This window comes from Suncus etruscus, chromosome 2 (genome assembly GCF_024139225.1).
Source record: "Suncus etruscus isolate mSunEtr1 chromosome 2, mSunEtr1.pri.cur, whole genome shotgun sequence".
NCBI classification, from domain to species: domain Eukaryota; kingdom Metazoa; phylum Chordata; class Mammalia; order Eulipotyphla; family Soricidae; genus Suncus; species Suncus etruscus.
This window is the reverse complement of record NC_064849.1, coordinates 150,786,885-150,807,629: the sequence shown is the minus strand read 5'-3', so window position 1 is coordinate 150,807,629 and position 20,745 is coordinate 150,786,885. Positions and strand designations below refer to the sequence as shown.

Here is a 20,745-nt window from a genome sequence, read left to right as displayed (position 1 = left end):
TAATTTTGGTTCACCCCCAGTGATACTCAGGAGGTACTCCTGGCCCTGCACTCAAGAATTATTCCTGGTGGTACACAGAGGACCATATAGAATGCTGTTGATTGAGTCTGGGTTGGTCACATGCAAGGAAAGGACCCTACCTGTGCAGTACAATCCACTCCAGCCCCCCCTTGGAGTTTAAATAAAACATTCTACCTGGTTTTTAATAATACCTTAGTTCTCCTAGGGCTGTATTTCATTTGCCTATAACTGGAAATTACTGTTTGGGGATTTGTATTACAACTTGAGTTGTTTTATTTTTCCTCTTTATTTGGGGAGTGTCCTGATATATTTTTTTTTTCACAGAATGGATTTTGGAGATGAATCTTCACATAATTCCTTTGACCTACAAGGATTGTTAAATTCATTTCCTGGAGACTTGGAGTTTAAGCAAATCTTCAATGATATTGATGAAAAGATAGAGCAAAATGCTACAAGGTAAATAATGATAAATATTTGAAATAAGTTGGTGTCATGTTTTATATTTACAGTGTTACCTACCTGGTTCTACTTCTTAGATTGTCTGGAAAAATTTAACTGGATTCCTCTCTTTAGAATTTAGTATAATGTTCTTATTTGATTAGAATAAAAAATGATAGGAGATGCCTTCAAATAATTTATCAAATTGCTATTTAATTTTTTTCAAGTTTGCGAATATTGATATTTGCTTCTTATTAATTTATTTAGGGTCAAATAGTCTTATTTAAGTGGTTAATCAGAAGTGAAGAAACTTTTTTCTTTTGCAATGTTTGTCATTTTAAATTTCCTTCCCTGTGAAACAAGGAGTTTCACTCTAACAGATTAGCACTCATTATTACTTACCTGGAAAGTTATTGTTACTGAATAGGGAGGGAATAAAAAACTACCAAGTAGTTTTAAACTAATTTCATGTTTTTGAACATTTTTTGTTCAAAGAACAAAAATATTTTTGAATATTTTTTCTTCATATATATTGTAGACTTTAAAGTCAGTTTACTTACATAAATCCTTTAGGTTAATAAAAGTTCTGATAATTTATTTCTTGTGGGACAAACATACAAATTACAATAAAGATTTCTATTGTTAGTGATGAGGGCCAAGAGAGCCAGTCCATGTAATGAAGGTTGCCACATATAGTGGGGGGGAGTGCAGTTAGGGTAGAGAAGGGACCATAATGACAATGATAGTTGAAAATGATCACTCTGGACAAGAACGGGGTGCTCAAAGGAGGTAAAGTTATATGTTTGATATTCTTCAGTAACAATATTAAAAACTACAGTGTCTAAAAGAAAAAAAAGGGAAGAAAGAGAGAAAAATAAATGTCTCCCGCAGAGGCAGGCAGGGGATAGGACAGGGGGAGTAGGAAGAAAATTGGAGACATTGGTGGTAGGAAATGTGCACTGGTGAAGAGTGTTGTATACTTCGTGTAACTGAAACTCAGTCATGAGAAACGTTGTAAATACCTCATGGTGATTCAATTAAAGAATTTATTTATTCAAAATATTTGTATTGTAGAATGCACATATAACAATTTTTTAGTTTTATTACATTGTCAAAGAAACAGTAACAAGTAAGTGTATTTGTTTCTTTTTTTTCATTGTGTTCTATATAAAAATACAACTATTTTGTCTTCATAACAGTCAGGATAAATTACTTAAATTCATAAGCTAAAAAATACTGATGGAAAATTATGACTGAAATAAAGATATCTTATCTCAGAAATTCTTTCAAGAAAGTCAGAAGAGAAAGAAAACTTTTTATTATTAAACAAGCATAAAAACAGAATCCATCCCGAATGTCTGCTATGACTACAAAGGAGAGGAACCTCACACATTAGTAGGCCAGAATATACAATCTAATGCCTCTTTTCAAGATAAACAATTAAGATGCTAAAAAGAGAGCTTAGTAACACTTTTTACCAGGTAGCACTTATTCTAATATTATCATGTAATAAGGAAACTTATATTAATTTATTATCTTTGACTTGAGAAGATACAAGTGGTGGTTTTGCAAATAGATTGTAAAGCACTCACTGAAATTTGGCTCCTACTACTACAACTACTACTAGTTAGTAGAGCTATCTCCTGGTGTTTGCATTTTGAAAAGATATCTGCATGATAGCAGAGCATTTAAATTGTTTGCCTTGCACAGGGCTGACTCAAGTACGATCTTTCATATCCCATACTTTCCACTAAGCACCAGCAGGTGTAATTCCTAAGCGCAGTGCCAAGATTCACTCCTGAGTACTTCTGTGTGTGATTCCCCACCCTCCAAAAAAAAAAACAACAGCAAAGAAACAAAAAAAATAAGAGACAACTCGTAGTTTTTTTGTTTTGTTTTGTTTGTTTTTAGGTCACACCTGGTGGTGCTCAGGATTTACTCCTGGCTTTGCACTCAGAAGTCAATCCTGGCAGGCTCAGGGGACCATATGGGATGTCAGGAATCGAATCCAGGTCCATTTTGGGTCCGTCTGGGTTGGCCACATGCAAGGCAAATGTGTACCGCTGTGCTATCTCTCCAGTCCCAACTCCTAGCTTTTTGAGGTAGGAAGTCATAGCTGAGGAAGCTAACAAAATGCCTAAAGTACTTAAAATGATATGTTTATAAAGTAAATGCTTTAAGAGAAAGATAAATATTCTTCCCCCAACTATATTTTGGTGGTGGTTGTTCTTGGGCCACACCCATTGGTGCTTACTCTTAGTTCTGTACTCAGGGTTTACTTCTGGTGGTATTGAGGTGGGAATGGGGGACCATATGGGGTACAGGGATTAGCCACATGCAAGGCAAATGCCTACCTACTGTACTATTGCTTCAGACTCTCCCCTTACTTTCAACAAAAGAATTAGCCCTCTTAATTTTTATTAGCCCTTGCTATACGTATGTACATTTAAAAGAACATTAAAAGTATAAAGTTATTTTGTGTCATATTATAAAATTTGGAGAAATTTTATATCTTAATATTCTATGAACTAAAAAGGTATTACTATGGTTACATATATAATTAAAACAGCATGTTGTCATATACATATGAATTCACTATAAAGAGGGTTGTTATATTTTATATTGTTCAGAAGTATGAAATCACTTAAAATTTAGTGTAATATATTTATGTAGTTTATATTTCATACATACACACATACATACATACATACATTCATGACAGTTCTAGCCCATAGAACGCCAACACAAATAATGGGAATTGCAAAGGGACACTGGGAGTGTAGGAACTTTGACCTGGTTCAAATCCCCATTGCTATAGCTGGCTCTCTGAGCACTGACAGAGGTGACTCCTAAACTCATACAGAAATGTTCCAGGTGTGTGTGTGTGTGGCCCACAACTAGATGTGGACCAGATACCAAATCTCAAAATAAGTAAATAAAAATAGTTTAATAATGGGGCTAAAGAGATAGTGCAGTACTTAAGGTGTTTGCCGTGCCTGTGCTTTACCTATGTTCAGAACTCAGCACCATATGGGCCTCCAAGCACCATTGGGAGCAATCCCCAAGCACAGAGCTAAAAGTAGCCCTTGGAGGCTAGAGAATTAACACAACAGGTAAAGCACTAACATTGCACATGGCTGACTTGGTTTAGATCCCCAGCATCCCATATGTTCCCCTGGTTCTGCTACCAGTAATTCCTGAGTGCAGACCCAGGAGTAACCCCTGAACATGGCCATGCGTGATCTCCCCATAAAAAAATCAAAGAAAAAGAATCCCTTTACCCCAATATATTATTAATTGTATAGATTAATAAATTGGTTATCTAAATTCCAGAAGTGCATAATCTAAATTATTTTTAAAAGGTAATTTTTATAGGGCCACTTAGGCTCTATCAATTCAAGTCAGTGTATTTTGATGCTTTTTATTTGGACTAATTCATTTTATATGCTAAGCCATCTTAATATAATTTTTACCTCTGGTATCTGGTAAATAAGAAATCATATTTAGAAATAAAACAGTGATTAAAATATTGTGTTCTTTATTCATAAATTGTTACTTAGTGCAAAACTTTGCTGTCGATCTTAAAAAGAAAATATACTATAAAATATAAGAACCATGATTTTTAAATTAAAAATATTTTATTGCTCATATATTAAAACGAACCTTGAACAGAAGCACCTCAAGTGACCATTGATCTTCACAAGGGATAAAATAAGGGAATAGCTTTATGTGTTGTATGCTACATTTAGAATCAAGTCTATTTTTCATCAAATTCAATTATGTTTTTATTATACTCTGGAGAATAAACATAATAGTATAGGGTATATATATTTTTAAAAATAAAATACTGAATAATAACCACAGTTCAGAAGAGTGTAAATCATTTATGCACTCATTTATTGCCTTCTACTGGAATAGCTTTTAGAAAATTGTGTGTCATGACGAATCAGTTATGCCACACTTACACTGCAGTAGTTGAATTACCCTTGGCATTTTTGTATTCTAACTGTTCTATTTATCTCCCAACAGTGTACATTGAGGGAGTAACCAATATCTGTATGCTATAGGTTTTCCTGGTAGTTAAAAAGAAATAAAACATTAGTGATTCATTTCTTAAATATGGTCTTTTTCCTTATCCCAAATCCTGAAGGTTGTATTTCTAGCAGTGACCCAGCATCTATGTGTGAATTCCTTTCCTCCGCTTAATATTATCAGATTTTATGAGGCACAGGGTCTTTTGCTTCCCCCAAGCAGTGATTCACCAGAATAGACTCAAGTGCCCAGAGGTTGCTGAACCTTCACCTGCCCTTCAAGAGAGGCTGTCATTCTTGCAGACCATTTTCACGTTTACATCCTCTTTTCCATTCTAGTCAGTGAGAGGTGACTCATAGGTCTGACAGTGGAAATCAGTGATGTTGGTGAATCATTTTCTTTTAGCACATATCAAGATTGGTGTTAACAAGAGGGTAAATAACCTGCCAATGAGGGATACTATGGATGTAGTACTCACAGGCACAAATCTGTCACTGAAAACTACATATACACTGCACACACACACACACACACACACACACAAAATGTGAGCTGAATGAACTTAGTAGTTTAACAAGATTATGAAGGTATCACAACTCTCTTGGTTTCGTGATATGACACGGGATGATTTTTCTTCTCTTACTGTTTGGTTGAATTGATAGTATATTTTATTTTACTTTTCTCTTTTTACATTATAAGCAATCTTAGTGTGTACTTTAGGGCATAAGTCTTCCTGCTTCTGGTACAGGATTCCTGTTCCTACTTCTTTTTTCTAAACTAAAGAGATCAGGAGTGTTACTATGATTAATATATCTTAAACCATGGGGTATAAGGGGTGGGGGGGACATCAGTCTTAGGTGATGAGAGAATATTTGATACATGGCTTATCACCATTCCACATCATCAATCTAACTGTGCTTCTTCACAAATACATATTTAAGAGACTGCTTATTGTTCCATATTCATTATTTTATAAATAACAAGAGGATGCAAATGAATATACATTTCTTTTTAAATTTCTGTGTACTTCTCTTTTGAGTTTTTTCATCTAACTGAAACCTCTATCTCTTCTATCCTACTCAAGATAAGGTCATATAAAAAGACTCTGAAAGTTTCCCCACCTAGTATGTCTAGAAAAAGACCCAAACAGCCACTTTGAAGTTTCCCATTTTCTGGCCTCTTTTCAGTATGCTTATTCTGGAAATTAAAATTGCTCTTCCAAAGGGCTGGAGAGATAGTAAGTACCAGGTAGGGTACTTGTCTTGCACACAACTGACCCAGGTTCGACCTGGGTCTATATCGTTCCCTGTGCATATTCGGTAGTATTCCCTGAGCATACTAGGAGTCACCCAGCTCTGAGAACATCTGGGTCTCACCCCAAAACCAAAACAAAACAAAATTTTTTCTATGCAGACAGCATCCTGGGCCTTTGCTATTCAGTACCTCAAACTTTCTCTAACCTTGTTATTGTTTCCTAGTTTTTAAACCTTTCCAGTCTTCCCTCATATATTCTCAGCATGAAGTTTGGTGACGCATGCGCATAGAGTTTGAGGAAAAGTGAAGCCACTCTGCCTTTTGGGTCAATTTTTCCTCCATTGTTTTCTGACTCTGCTTCATTATTTGAATGTTTATAATGGTGTTTACTCCTTTTCCATCATCTTCTGATCTACATCCTTAGTGTTTCCTTTAGACCCCTGCTTGGGTCATGGTAAATAAAGCTAAACATAGGAACAGTAGCTTCATTAGCTGATTGTTAAGAGATCCTGTATTTGATTTATTATTATTATTATTATTATTATTATTATTATTATTATTTTAATTTTTGGCCACACTGGTGTCACTCAGGGGTTACTCCTGGCTATTTGCTCAGAAATTGCTCCTGGCTTGGGGACCATATGGGATGCCGGGGTATCAACGCAAGGTTCATCCCAAGGTCCATGTGCAAGGCAAATGCCCTACCCCATGCCATTACTCTGGCCCTTGTATTTGATCCTTTTAAAATTACAATTGAAGAGGTAGGAGAAACCATTATCCAGCCGTGCTCCTGGGATCATGTGGTGCCAGGGATGGAGTCTTGGTTGGCCACATGCAAAACTTAACCACTGTACTATCTCTCTACCCAAAAGTATAATTATTCTTTTACATATATTAGCTTTCTATTTCCTCCACCAAGATTTATAATGCAGTAAAGAGGAACAGGGGAATAATTCAAAGAGTTGAGCACATCTTATGCATGTGGGAGGTCTTGATTTAGTCCTTGGCTCTATATAGTCCCGGGGACACATTTGGACACGTAGTTGGGAGTTGTCATTTAGCACCACTGGATAGGATGAAAAAAAAATACCCAACAATAATAAGAGAGATGATATAGGAATTACTATTTAGGCACATTATTAAAGAATATTACATGTATCTTTTCATGAGAAATAAGGAAAAGGAAGCAATACCTATTTATAAAATGTTAATTTAACAAAACTTTCCTGAAAGAATATTTAGTTTTATAGAACCAAAGTATGAAATACAAAATAAGCATAAATATTTTACTATACTCCTTTAAGTGTTAAATTTGCTGTGTTAAAAATACTTTTTATTAATTAACTTAAGTATTTGTTTATTTAACTGTAAATTAATGCTAACTTATCATTAATATAGAAATATCTGAAAATGCCTGTCTGAGGAAAGTAAGTGACTGATTTGTACTTGATTACTTGATTTATTTTAGTACAACAGCTCTCTTCCTATTAATTATCTCGTAATTCTAAGGAATTAATTGAAAAGACTTTTGCTTGGATTAATCTTGTGCTGTAGGCAAAAAGTATAAATAAACATCAAAAAGATAAAGACTTTTAAAAACTTGAATAAATTACTCACACTTTAAACTCTGTCCTGTGACCTTTTCTGATTTTTAAATTAAAAAAATGTTCAATGAAAATATACACATAACTTTTTATGTCAAAAATATTGTCATAACTGAAATCTAACTACAATTATATTTGTAATCAAGGTGTTTAAATAAATAAGTAAATTATTTAATTAAATAAACCCTTGTAAAAAGAATATAGAAAGGTAGGAGAAAGCAAATTCAAAAAATATTGTCACAAGTTTTACCAATGGACTATACCTTTTCTATCCCTGTGAGCAATATTGTATCAGAATAATAAAGACTAAGTGCTTTTACAATAAGCTTACATGTCAAGGTTTATATTATAATTACTTTCTTTTTCACCTTTCCTAACTCTGCTATACCCAGATACTAATTAGCACTTGAGCTTCTATTATTTATTTAATGTTGTCTATATAATCACATTACATAACAATTTTTAGAAGCAATGAGTATATATTTATATATATACTTATATACCTATATACTTGAATTAGTGTAGTCAGACAAATTACATATTTAATTCTCCAAGTAAAAATGATTTTTAAGGTAGCATAGCATGAATTAATACTGAATTTTCAGGGGTCAAGGAATTCTAAGTGCAGTGATGTTAAAATCATCAATATTCTTTTTTTAGTTTTAGTGAAACCATTGTGATTTAGCGTCCTTCATAGTTGAGTTTCAGACATACAATTAATCAGGGTCAATCCCACTGCCAGTTCACCTCACTTCACCAATGTTCCCCAAGTGTATCCCATACCATTCCCTCTGTTTCCCAGCCTGCCAGTATAATAGGCCGATTTAAGTTTAGATGATTAGAGTTTGGGCCTCTTGATTACATTGTTGTTGCCTTTGGCTTGGATATTTTGTTCTGTCCTTTTTTGTTGTTGCCTTTGGCTTGGATATTTTGTTCTGTCCTTTTTTAATACTATCAGTGCACCTGAGATTGCTTGATCCCTGGCCTCCATCCTTTCAAATTTTTTTTTCCTTCCTCTCTTTGTATTCTGGTAAAAGGGGTTAGAGACAACTCCCATTTAGATCATTGCAGTCATTCTAAATACAACATATAAGTGATATTATTCTGTATTTATCCTTCTTTTGTTTTTGTTTTTGTTTTTTTGAGCCACACACATTTGATGTCATGGGTTACTCCTGTCTAAGTGCTCAGAAATTGCCCCTGGCTTGGGAGGACCGTATGGGATCGAACCACTGTTCTTCCTTGTCTAGCGCTTGCAGGGCAGACACCTTACCTCTAGCACCACCTCACCGGCCCCATTTATCCTTCTTCTTTTGGCTACTTAATTTAACATAATATCTTCCAGTTTCATCCATGTAGTGCAATTTGCGTGATTGCATCATTCCTTACAGCTATATCATATCTTTATTTATAAATACCACATCTTTATGATCCACTTGTGTGTTGTTGGACATATAGTTGATTCCAAGTCTTGGCTATTGTACTAAGTGCTGTAATGAATAGTGGTGTGCATACATCCTTTTGAATGTATCTTTGTTCCAATACCATGCTGTTTTGATCACTATGGCTTTGTAGTAGAGCTTTAAATTAGGTAATGAGATGCCTCAGTTTTGGCTATTGTAGGTCTTTATGGTTTCACACAAATGTTTCTATTTGATTGTTCTAAGTTTTTGAAGAATGTGCCAGAATTTGAATAGGGTTTGCATTGAATCTATATAGTAGTTTAAGTAAGATGGTCATTTTGATGATATTGATTCTTTCAATCCAAGAGCATTGAATTTTCTTCTCTTTCCTTAGGTGGTCTTCAGTTTCTTTCTGAAGTGTTTTTATTATTATGTGGGGTGGGGCACACCTGGTATCAAACAGGGGCTACTCCTGGCTCTATGCTCAGAAATTGCCCTGGCAAGCTTGGGAGACCATATGGGGTGCCAGATATGAACCCAAGTCTATCCTGAGTCAGACATATGCAAGGAAAAGACCCTACCACTGTGATAGTATTCTGGATCCTCTTTGTGAAGTGTTTCAATGTTTTAAAAGTATAGGTCTCTACCTCTCTTGTTAGGCTGATTTCTGTATACTTTATAGTTTTGGACACTATTTCAGGAGGATAGACTCTTTGATTTATTTCTTCTCTAAATTGTTATTTGTCTAAAGGAATGCAACTGTCTTTTGTGTATTGACTTTGTAGCTGGCCACTTTACTGTATTGGTTTATTGTTTCTAGGAGCTTTTTTGTGGACTCTTAAGGGTCTTTGATATAAATCATCATGTTATCTGCAAACAGAAATAGTTTGACTTCCTATTTTTTCAATTTTAATTCCTTTGATTTTTTTTCTCGTTTGATTACTATTGCTAGAACTTTATTGGGCGGGGGCAGTTGGGTCGCATCCAGCAACACAGCAACACACAGGGGTTATTCTTGGCTCTGTACTCAGAAATTGCTCCTGGCAGGCTCGAGGGACTATATGGGATGCTGGAATTCGAACCACCATCCGTCCTGAATTGGCTGCATGTAAGTATTTCTAGGACTTGTAATAATTTGTTGAATAAGAGTGGATACAATAGACATTCTTGCTTAGTACCTTAGTGGAAATGCTTTCAGCTTTTCACCATTAAGAATAATGTTGGCTGTGGGATATTTATAGATAGCTGTTACTATCTTGAGGAATGTTCCTTCCACACCTATTTTGCTGAGGGTTTCATTGTGAATGGTAATAGATTTTGTCAAATGTTTTCTCTGTATCAATTGATATGATAATTTGGTTTTTAATCCTTTCTTTTTACTGATATGGTGTATGATGTTGATTAATTTGTGTATATTGAACCACCCTTACATCCCTGGGATAAAACCCACTTGGCAATGGTATATAATATTTTTGCTGAGTTGTTGGACTCTGTTTGCTAAGATTATGTTTAGGATTTTTTATTCATGTTCATCAATGAGTTTGGTCTGTAGTTTTCTTTTTTGGTAGTATCTTTATCTGCTTTGGAAATGAGTATTATGGTTAGCTTCATAGAAAGTATTAGAGAGATCTCCATCTCTTCAATATTTTGGAAGAGTCTAAGGATCAATGGTAGCAACTCTTTTGTGAATATTTGATAAAACTCTCCTATAAACCCATCTGGTCCTGGACTTTTATTCTTGAAGACCTTCTTAATTACTGTTTCAATTTTCTTTCAATTGGCCTATTTAGACTTTCTTCTTCCTCCTCATTAGGTATTGGGAGATTATATTATTTCCAGAAATCTGTCCATTTCTTCTAGGTTCTCTAAGTTAACAAAGTACAGTTGTACATAATAAGTTCTTATGATATTTTGGATTTCTTAGAGTTCTCTTGTAATCTTTTCTCTTTCATTTCTAATCCAATTTGAGTATTTCCCCTTTTTTCCATGTGAGTCTTGCCAGGTTTGTCTTCTTGTTTCTATCTTTCAAACAGCCAGCTCCTGGTCTCATCAATTCATTTTATTTTATTTTTTTATATTGTATTCTGCTCTGTTTTTTTTTTAAATACCTTCTTTTATTTATTTACTTTTGGTTTTGGGGCCATACCTGAAGGCACTCAAGAGTTACTCAATAGTCATTCCTGGCAGGCTCATTGGACCATCTATATAGGATGACAGGGGATAGAAGCTAGTTGGCTATATGCAAGGCCCTATCCTCTGTGGTATCACTCTGGTCCTGCTCTAGGATCTATTATTTATTTTCTTTGCTTGTATTTGAGTTCCTTTACTGTTTTCCAGATGTTTCGAGATGTTTATGGTGTGCCTTTAGGTTGTTGATTTTGTCTTTTTCTTCATTCTTAATGTGGCCATGTATTATTATAGTTTACCCCTAACTACTGCTTTTGCTGTGTTTCATTGATTTTAGTAATTGGTTTCTTCATTATCATTAGTCTCAAGGAATCTCTATTTCTTCCTGATTTTCTCTTTGATCCAGCTGTTGATGAGCAGCATGTTGTGTAGTCTCCAGGTGTTAGATTTTCTCCTCATCTTCTTTTTACAATCAATCTTGATCTCTGTGACATTGTGATCTGATAGAATTACTGGTATAATTTTTATATTTGTGAATTTATGTAACTTTAGACTTGTGTCCTGAAATATGGTCTATCCTAGAGAAGGTTTCATGTGTATTTGAGAAGACTTGTGTATTCAGTTTTTTGAGGATGAAAGACTCTGTATAGATCCATTAGTCTCAGTTTTTCTAGTTTCTCATTTAGGGCTCTTATGCCTTTGCTAATGTTCTGCCTAGTGAATCTGACCAGCAGCAATAGGGGCATGGTGAAATCTCCATCTACTATCACATTTCCATCCATATGTTTCTCTAAGATTGTGAGCACAAAAGCCTTAAGTATTTTTGTTGACTCTACATTTGGTGTGTAAATGTTGATGCAGTTAGTACTTCTTGGTCTTTTCCCCCTGATCAATAAGTAGTGTCCATCCTTGTCTCTAAGTACTTTCTTGAGATTGAATGCAATTTGGTCTGATATAAGTAAGGCTGTCCTAGGTTTATTTTTGTTTTCCATCTTTTTACTCTGAGTCTATGTCTATCCTGAACTTTTTGTTTCCTGTTCCAACTGACTACACAGTGGTTTTTGATGGGAGAGAGTTTAGTCCATTGACATTCAAGTAAAAATTATTGACAGAAAGCGCTGTTGTGCCATTATATTGTGCCATATATATAATTCATCTTTTGAGTAGGCCATTTAGAGTCAGTTTGGTAAGTGTGAATGTTGTGAGTTCTCTTTTGTTTGAGAATGTTTTATCCCTTCCTCCCATATAAATGAGAGCTTTTCTTGGTAGTGAACTCTAGGTTGAAAGTTTTATTTAGTAGTTTTAATATGCCATTCCATTCTTTTCTTGCCTGAATTGTTTCAATTGGGATAACTGGTTTTATTCTTATGTTCTTTCATTTATAATTAAGATTTTTCTTCTCCCTTACAGCTTTAAAGAGCCATCTCTTTCTTTTTTTTATTTATTTATTTATTTATTTATTTATTTTGCCATTTGTATTACTATATGTCTTGGTGGTGTTGTCCTAGGGTTTAATTGCTTGGAACTCTTTTTGCCTCTTGGATTTTTATAGCAACCTCTTTCCAGAGAGTGAGAAAGTTCTCTCCTATTGTCCTCCTCATTACTTGTTCTTCCCCTTTTCCTTTTTCCTCCCTTTCTGGTACTTTTATAATTCAGAGATTAATTTCTTTTGAATTTGTTCATTAAGTACCTTACATTTTCTTCTACTGATTTGTATCTCCTTTCTTTTTTTAAACTTTTTTTTTTTTATCAATGCTGGCTTGTAATTTGTCTTCAAATTCATCTATGTAATTCTCCACTTTGTAATTCTGCTACTATAGATTGCTAACATCTTTTTCATTTCCTTCAGTTTCATTTGTATGGATTCTGTCATCTTCTGGAAGAGTTCTTTGAGATTGTTGAATTGTTCATCTGTATTTTTCTTAATTTTGCAGGCTAATGATTTCTTGATTTCTGTTGCTAAAACATTAAGTGTTGATTTTAGGTTCTCATCTATAAGGCTCAGGTGTTTTGGTGGGCTTGGAAATTTGCTAGGGGTTCTGTTCATATCCCCAATTATATTTATCTTCCTTTGTTTCCCATTGTTCTTTGCATTTATTGGGTTGTAATGCTGAAGTTTCAGCTTGTTTAAGAAAGTGATCTGATGGGGCCGGAGAGATAGCATGGAGATAAGGCATTTGCCTTTCATGCAGAAGAATCCCGGAATCCCATATGGTCCCCCGAGCCTGCCAGGAGCGATTTCTGAGCGTAGAGCCAGGGGTAACCCCTGAGCGCTGCCGGGTGTGACCCAAAAACAAAACAAAACAAGAAAGTGATCTGTTGAATTGGTATTATAAATGATGGCTAAAGGTATCTCTGCTTTAGAGGTTATTTTCCTAAATACAAGAGGTTATCTAAGTATGATAAAAATGTTGCCAAGTAATTCATTGGTTTGTTCAACTGAATATTGAGTTGTATATTTTCTAAAAGAAAAAAGTGCTAAGTCTAATCTGCCTGCAAGTAACTGAGATCAATTGAAATGTCTTCTATGTGTTCATGTGGTTTGATAGGAGGGACCAGAAAATACTGTTTTTAGCAGATAAACCTGAGATGGGGTGGGAGACTTCAGGGAGATCAGTACCAATGGTGGAATGTGAAAAAAGCTTTGGGGAAAACTTAGAGGCAGCACTGGCTGCGTTTGAAGGGTGGGACGGCAGACAAAAACCTGAGATGTGACAAGAGACATCAGGGAGTCAGGAGTGATGGTGGGACACAGAAACAAGTTGGGGGCCAAAAGCATCAATATTCTTTCATTTCATCCACCAAGTTTTTCAGCCCTGTTATTCCAGTTTGAAATTTTCATATTTTGTGCTCTCAGATCTTAATTATATGTGTCACGTTCAGTTTGTTCCATACTTTCTTTGAGTTTTATGAACATTCTCTATATTTCTTCTCTGAAGTACTTATCTTAGAGACTAAATAGGTGGTTGGTACTTTTTGGGGTCATCAGAGCGACCATCTTTGTTCTTTAATCCTGGTGGAGGCCTGTGTTGTTTCCCCATTGTTGTAATTGTAGTGTGATATTTTCTATGTCCCATGCTGGTGTCCCTTGACTAGGAGTAGCACTGGGCCATAGATTGGAGAGGAGCAGCTGTGCTCCACTGGCTCTTGTCTTGCATTCTGTCCCTCACTTGGGCACCTTCAAAGTGGCATCTGAATCCCAGAGCCACAGGGTCTACCTCTGGGACATGCATTCCGCAGTTCTGGGTCACTGCCTTGGATCCTGTCCCTCAACTGGGCTACACAGACATGGTTTCCGGGTCCCAAAGCCGCAGAGTCTGTCGCTGAAGCTTCTTGTCTCTGGGACACGGGCTCTGCAGTTTTGGGTCCCCACCCCTGATTCTGTCCCTCACCTTACTCAAGTAATTAACGCTAATTGGGCTCAACTTTGTTAATAATTGGTGTGACTTCACCAGAGTAAGGCACTTTCCTTATTGCAGCCTAATGAAGACTCTAATTCTATCTGTTATTTTAATTAATTAATTAATTTTGGGATGTGTGTTTTGGGTTACACCCAGCAGCACTCAGGGGTTACTCCTGTCTCTACACTCAGAAATCACTCCTGGCAGGCTCAGGGAACCATATGGGATGCCGGGATTCGAACCACAGACCTTCTACCTGGAAGACAAACTCCTTACCTTCATGCTATCTCTCTGGCCTCAATTTATTTTTAATAATTTTTATTTTGAATAAGTGGAATACAAGTCGTTCATAGTAGTATTTTAGTTATATAGTGACTCAAGTCCAATTCCCAGCACTGCACACAGTCATCTGAGCACAGCGCCAGAACTAGCTTACAAAACAGAGTGGAGGATATGGGAGGCAGGATGGGAGCGGTTATGAGAGGACAAATCGGTGGGGGGAATTCCCCTGAATCAATGTAAATATGTACCTGGAATATTACTGTGAATGATATGTAAGCCACTACAATTAAAATAAAAATTATGTTAAAAATCAGGTTAACATATATTAACTCAAATTATAATAATAAAAAAAAAAGAAATGTTGTGGTAAATGATGAGAAGTAAGATGAACTCTGAGGAACATTCCTGTGTCCTCCATCCTCTTTAAGGAATCTAGCATTTCCATTACCGTTAAAACTCAGTATACCTCTCCCTGCACTCATCCCACTTACATCCTTGGCCTGGAGTTGATAGTGCTGCTCATCCCAGAACATTTCCTTATTCTTTCACTACCTTTATTTGTAAACCTGGATAATACATAGTGTTGTGTGGAATGTTTGTTTAATACTTAACATGCAGAATATCACACTATGTTCTATTAACTTCCCTCCCTCCACCTCAGTATTTTTTCAGTTAGATTTATCCATGTTGATACCTACAGTATCATATGTAGGAACCATATGATGTACTAGAGACCAAACCATCGTGGACTATATGCAAGGCAAGCAGCCTACCCACTGTGTGATCTGGCCCCTGCAAATACTTCTAAAGATATTTGAAATAAATTACTGTTTAACAGAAACACTATCAAACAAAGACCAAGTAACATGATGGTGAAAACCTAGATTAAGTTATCACATCATCAAAATCTAAACATATAGACATCCTTCTACCCCGTAGACAGTAGGGTGAACTAAAATGCAAAATAGCCAACAAAAAACAAAACGGGGTGTAGATAATTAATTCTGCTACTGAAAAATTGGTTTTAAAAGCACTCTCTTAGGGGCCGGAGTGGTGGCGCAAGTGGTAAGGCATCTGTCTGCCTTGCCACATTAGCGAGGATGAACCACAGTCCGATCCCCCCTGCATCCCATATGGTCCCCCAAGCCAGGAGCGATTTCTGAGCGCATAGGCAGGAGTAACCCCTGAGCATCACCATGTGTGAACCGAAAAGCAAAAAAAAGCACTGTCTTAGTGTGGATCAATAAGGGAGCTCTTCTGAAATGCAACTGCTAAATCTCTTTATCAGTGTTTGTATAAATTACTAAAATACCTAGCCACTGAAGGCTTTGCCCTATTCAGAATTGTAATTATTAACCTATACTCATATGCAGATGTTATAGATGATAGTCTAAAAGCTGAGTACTCATGAAAACAGATTTAAGTAGACTAACTGCTGAGCCTTTCCATTTCACATTGCTGCAATCTATTAGGTTTCACTGAATGAGACACATGAGGATGCTAGACTATAAAATCTTTGATAAAGGGTCTATAGATTCATGGTGTTCACTTTAGGCATCTTATTTCTTAGTTCCTGGAAGTGCTTATATAAGTTAAGAAACTATATTCCAATTTCATATATGTATTACTGGAATTCTTGGATAAGACTTTTTTATTAGGAAATTGAGTGGCCTGTGCTCTGAAGAGTTATTTTATTGTAAATTCTTTGTTTCCCTGAACAAGTCTTTAATTCTCAGGTTGTATTGTTTCAAGGTAATTTGATTTGAGCTAAGTTGCACTTTGAATTCAGTGTGAATTTAGTTTCCCGAAAATTCTTCCTTGAGCTCATGCATTGTTTGTTTTATAGACAACCCATACCTGATACATTTTCTAGTCTGTCATGGAGTCAACTTTAGTAACCAGATGATAGTTTCCAAGGCCTGTTGTGTGCTATCTGACCAAATGAAAAAATGCAATAGTATTTTCAAAATGGTAGTAACCTTCTTACAGAATACTATTTCTTAATTCTATTAAAAGACAAATACAAAATTCCATGTTATAAGGGGATTGAGCCTCTAAAGATCTTTTCCTATTTCTAGGCTTTCTTGCAGTTTAAATATGCTGCCATCAGGTGGTAGTAATATGTCATATCCATGAGGCTTTAAAGATGACATTCAGCTTAAGGTCACAGAGACAAGCATGAATGAACAGATCTTTAATAAAAATTGAGCTAATATAGCATAGCTGCTTTGTATTAGAGCAAGGTGATTTTGTATAGGATATTAAAAACAGATCCATATTATATACTTCATTTAAGCTTTTTTCAGTCTTTTGTTAATTTGTTTTTTATATAAATGAAGGATTTCAAACTTCATCTCTGAAAAATTTGAAAACATGGAAAAGTAAAAAATTAAAGCAATTTGATCATCCCTTTTCCACCACCCCTTTGTTTTAGTTCGAGTCTATATTTTAGAAGTATTTTTTTTTAGTTTATTTTTATCTTTTGGAGTAGGGTTCAGTGGCAGGAAAGGGACTTAACAGTAATGAAAGTGTAAGCACAGTCTACAAACTATAAATACAGATTTTACTTATTTAGTCTTAGGAAAACACCTGGAAGTACTCAGGCTGCTCAAATATCCCTCCTAGGGTGCTCAGAGACCTACATACAGTGCTGGGGATGAAACAAGGGTCAGCCATATGCAAGACAAGCACTTTACCCTCTAGATTATCACCTTATACCCTGTGACCTAGAACATTTTATATTACACATCTTTTGTAAATGCTCTGTGACTTCTTGTAACCCTTTCATAATATTATGTAGTCACTTATCTTGAGATAGTATGTTTTTGATCTTTAGATACATGAGTATTTTCTCTATTATCCATGAGTTACCTATCAAAAGAATCATTGCTTCTACTGTATCTATGCTTGACTTTTGGTGTTACACAAAATAATTTCTAATCATCCTCAAGTAAGTAAATACCCACTAGTTCCTCTAATACCTTTGAAATGAAACTTTTAGAAAACTTGGATTTCCAGTTTTCAATAATGTTTGAAGATATATTGCTATTTATTTTCTAAGTTTATAAATGGTATACAATATGCATTACCTCTAAGCATCTAGAACTTGTAATAGTATGAGATTGACCCATTCTCTACTTCCTACACAATAATTTTTCTCTTATTTTGTTCATAGCATAGAACATTGTATAAAAGAAATACAATCTGAAGTGAACAAACAGTGCCCAGATGTGCAGCTGCAAACAACAGCTGACTGCTTCGCATGGCTAAATGACTATAAACATGATCCAGCAACGTCACCTTCTATTCCCCATGAAGATTTGAGAAAGTTTCTCAAAACACTGGTAAAAAAACAATAAACAAAAGCCTTTATAGTGTGGCATGGGATGGGTAATATAAGAACATAATTCATTTCTAAATGTTAATCTTAATTTTAGAAATCATCATTATCCAGTCATACCTATGACTTTAGATTTTACTTTGTTTCTATATTCCCAACATATAACAGTGAGATGTTAGCTTGTTTTGTTTTGTTTGGGGACTATACTCAGCTACTCAGCATTTACTCCTGAGGGTTATAAGGAGATCATATATCATAGGAAACCGAACCTGGGTCAGCTACATGCAAAGCAGAATCCTTCTTAGCTGTACTATGTCTTTGATTCCCTTTTATATTTTACTATTATTTTTAATCAATAAAATGACATTTTTTATAAATGGATATTAAACATTGTATTTCCTGGATGATTTGTAAATTATATATAGCATATCAAAACCACAAGGTGTGTTGTGTATACTACAATTGTCTACTGGATGAGTTTGCATTTATCACATTTTGTGTCCCTTTATAATGTTTATTTTCTCTTTGCTCATTATTAAGCATAATAAAATACCTATTTATTATATCTAATAAGTATACTTTTTATCAGTGCCTACACATTCAATTATTTACAGTCATGGCAACAGTTTAGACAAGAGCACTGTTAATTGATGAGGAATATTTTGAGGGGCAGGGAACTGTAATGAAGTTACACTTGGCAGTGCTCAGAGGCTACTACTACAAGTGCAGTGCCTTGGGGTTTGGTGACTAGAATCAAATAAGGCTTCTTGCATATAAATCCTGTATTGCAGCCCTTGGTGCAGCCAAGGAATTCATTATACTGATTGATACTGATATGATACCAACTGATGTATTTGAGCTGTCTCCTGACAGCTTTATATTAGAGAAGTTTTCATAGCCTTCAGTAATAAGTTCTTTTATGATCTGGTTTAAAGAGCTAGACGGGACTGGAGCTATAGTACAGAGTTTAAGGTACTTGCCTTGCACATAGCTGACCCAGGTTCAATTTGAGGCATCCCTATGGTACCCCAAGCCTGCCAGGAGTGATCTGTTCCTGGAGTTGCACCATCAGGAGTAACCCAACAACTGGTCCCCCCAATAAGACCTAGAGTGAAGGAGTTCAATTTCTGTCACACATGATCTCAGAAGCAATTTCCAGTATAGTCCCAAAACAAAGTAAAATAAATAAGTTCCTTTATTGCACCTATATCTTCCAGGTCTGAAAACAATTTCTCAAGAACGCAAGACAGTTGCTAGAAAGCAGTATTTCTAGTATTTCTTTAGCTATGGTTTTAATTTAAAAAAAAAAAAAAAAGCTCTGTTTTTGTCTAAACATCAAACATTGACTAAAGCAGATGAGGAAAATATCTTGAGGTTGTAGATGGCGCAGGATGACAGAATCAGATGAAAAGTTTTTGGCTGTTGTTATAATTGCAGATGTCTCTTTAATGTTTAAAAGTAATAACAGGAAGAGAAAGGAAGACTCTGTGCTCTGAAGCCTGATTCTTTTAAGAAACCCCTCTTACCCATTATCTCCTAAAGGTGGAGCCTTGAAGAATATGGATAGTTATTTCTTTCTTTTCTATTAAGAGCCATGTGTATTGAATTTCATTAATATTGATGTAATAATGCTTTCTCATTTAATTAAAAGCAAGGGCTTTTAATTATCTTTTAATCTGTCACACATAAGTCATTCTCTATTCACTGCAGGGCAAAGGGCGCCTTAGTTTTGCTCAATTTATTAGACTGATAGCCTTGTTCCAGACCTAATTTTTTTCCTTACATAATTGATAATGTTATTGTAGGGAAAAGAACCCCATTATTAAACAGGTTCACACTAAACAACCTTATTATCAAGCTTTTACATGTTAAGAGTGTCATTGTTGACAGCATTTTCATACACCTATTTTTAATAGAAAATTATTTATTAACTTAGCCATTTAAATACAAAATAAAAGCCCTCGTGAAAGTCATTTCAGAGATATTTTCAAAATTTAAACATTTAGACTGAGTACAAGTTTTATTCCTCTATACTCTACTATAGTAATCAAATACTAGAGTAATCAAATATCGAGCATTAATGAATGACACAAGAAAGTTGGAGGATTTAATATGACTTTATTTAAAATATGCTTTATGCAATGTTCTGTGCTGCTGACATCTTGGACTCTGATGACATTTCCAAAAGTTTCAAAAGAATTAAATAAAGGAGACAGTGAGAGAGAATGAAGTTTCAAGATCAGTTCACTGTGTGGCTTTCTAGAAAGCGCATAGGAGTGTGTGTTCTGTTATGAATGATGTTGGGAAATGAGCTTACATATGTGCTGACTTTAGCGTGTTGATCCATAAGCTGGATTTTTATCTAGGTGTCACAGGGTTTCCTTTATGAATAAGTCAGAGGCTACAGTGAAAACTTTTTTTTTTGTATAGTGCGGAATGTTGATAATAGCATTACAAATTACTAGAGATTGAACATTAACTTAGACATTACAAATCTTAGAAGAACTGAGAGAATTCCTGAAATTTGAGAGATGCTCATAATTCTGAGTAACATACAACACTTATGGTATCTTTTTATAATATATTTAAACCAGCTTGGTTTATGCCACTTGAACCTGAGTTCATGTTTCCTTTTGCAATGGGGCAAGGGAACTGTTTTTTTTGTTTGTTTATTTGTTGTTGGTGGTGGTGGTGGTGGGTTTTTTTGGCCACAGTACTATTGCTTAGCTCTTTGCTAATGTATAACTCCTGGCAGTGATTGAAGGATCATATGTGCTTTGGGGGATCGGATCAAGGTTGGTGATGTGCAGTGCTTTACCCTTTGTATGACCTCTATTTTCCTA

General features: G+C 35.3%; 1 protein-coding gene across 1 annotated transcript in view; it reads left to right on the top strand.

Moving 5' to 3' along the window:
* Positions 1 to 346: 346 nt before the first annotated feature.
* Positions 347 to 20,745, top strand: part of KIAA0825 (KIAA0825 ortholog) — a 390,853-nt gene continuing 370,454 nt past the window's right edge. The window contains exons 1-2 of the mRNA XM_049769174.1: positions 347 to 477; positions 17,738 to 17,906. Coding sequence (XP_049625131.1) covers positions 347 to 477; positions 17,738 to 17,906 — 300 coding nt within the window. The remainder of the gene's footprint in view (positions 478 to 17,737; positions 17,907 to 20,745) is intronic.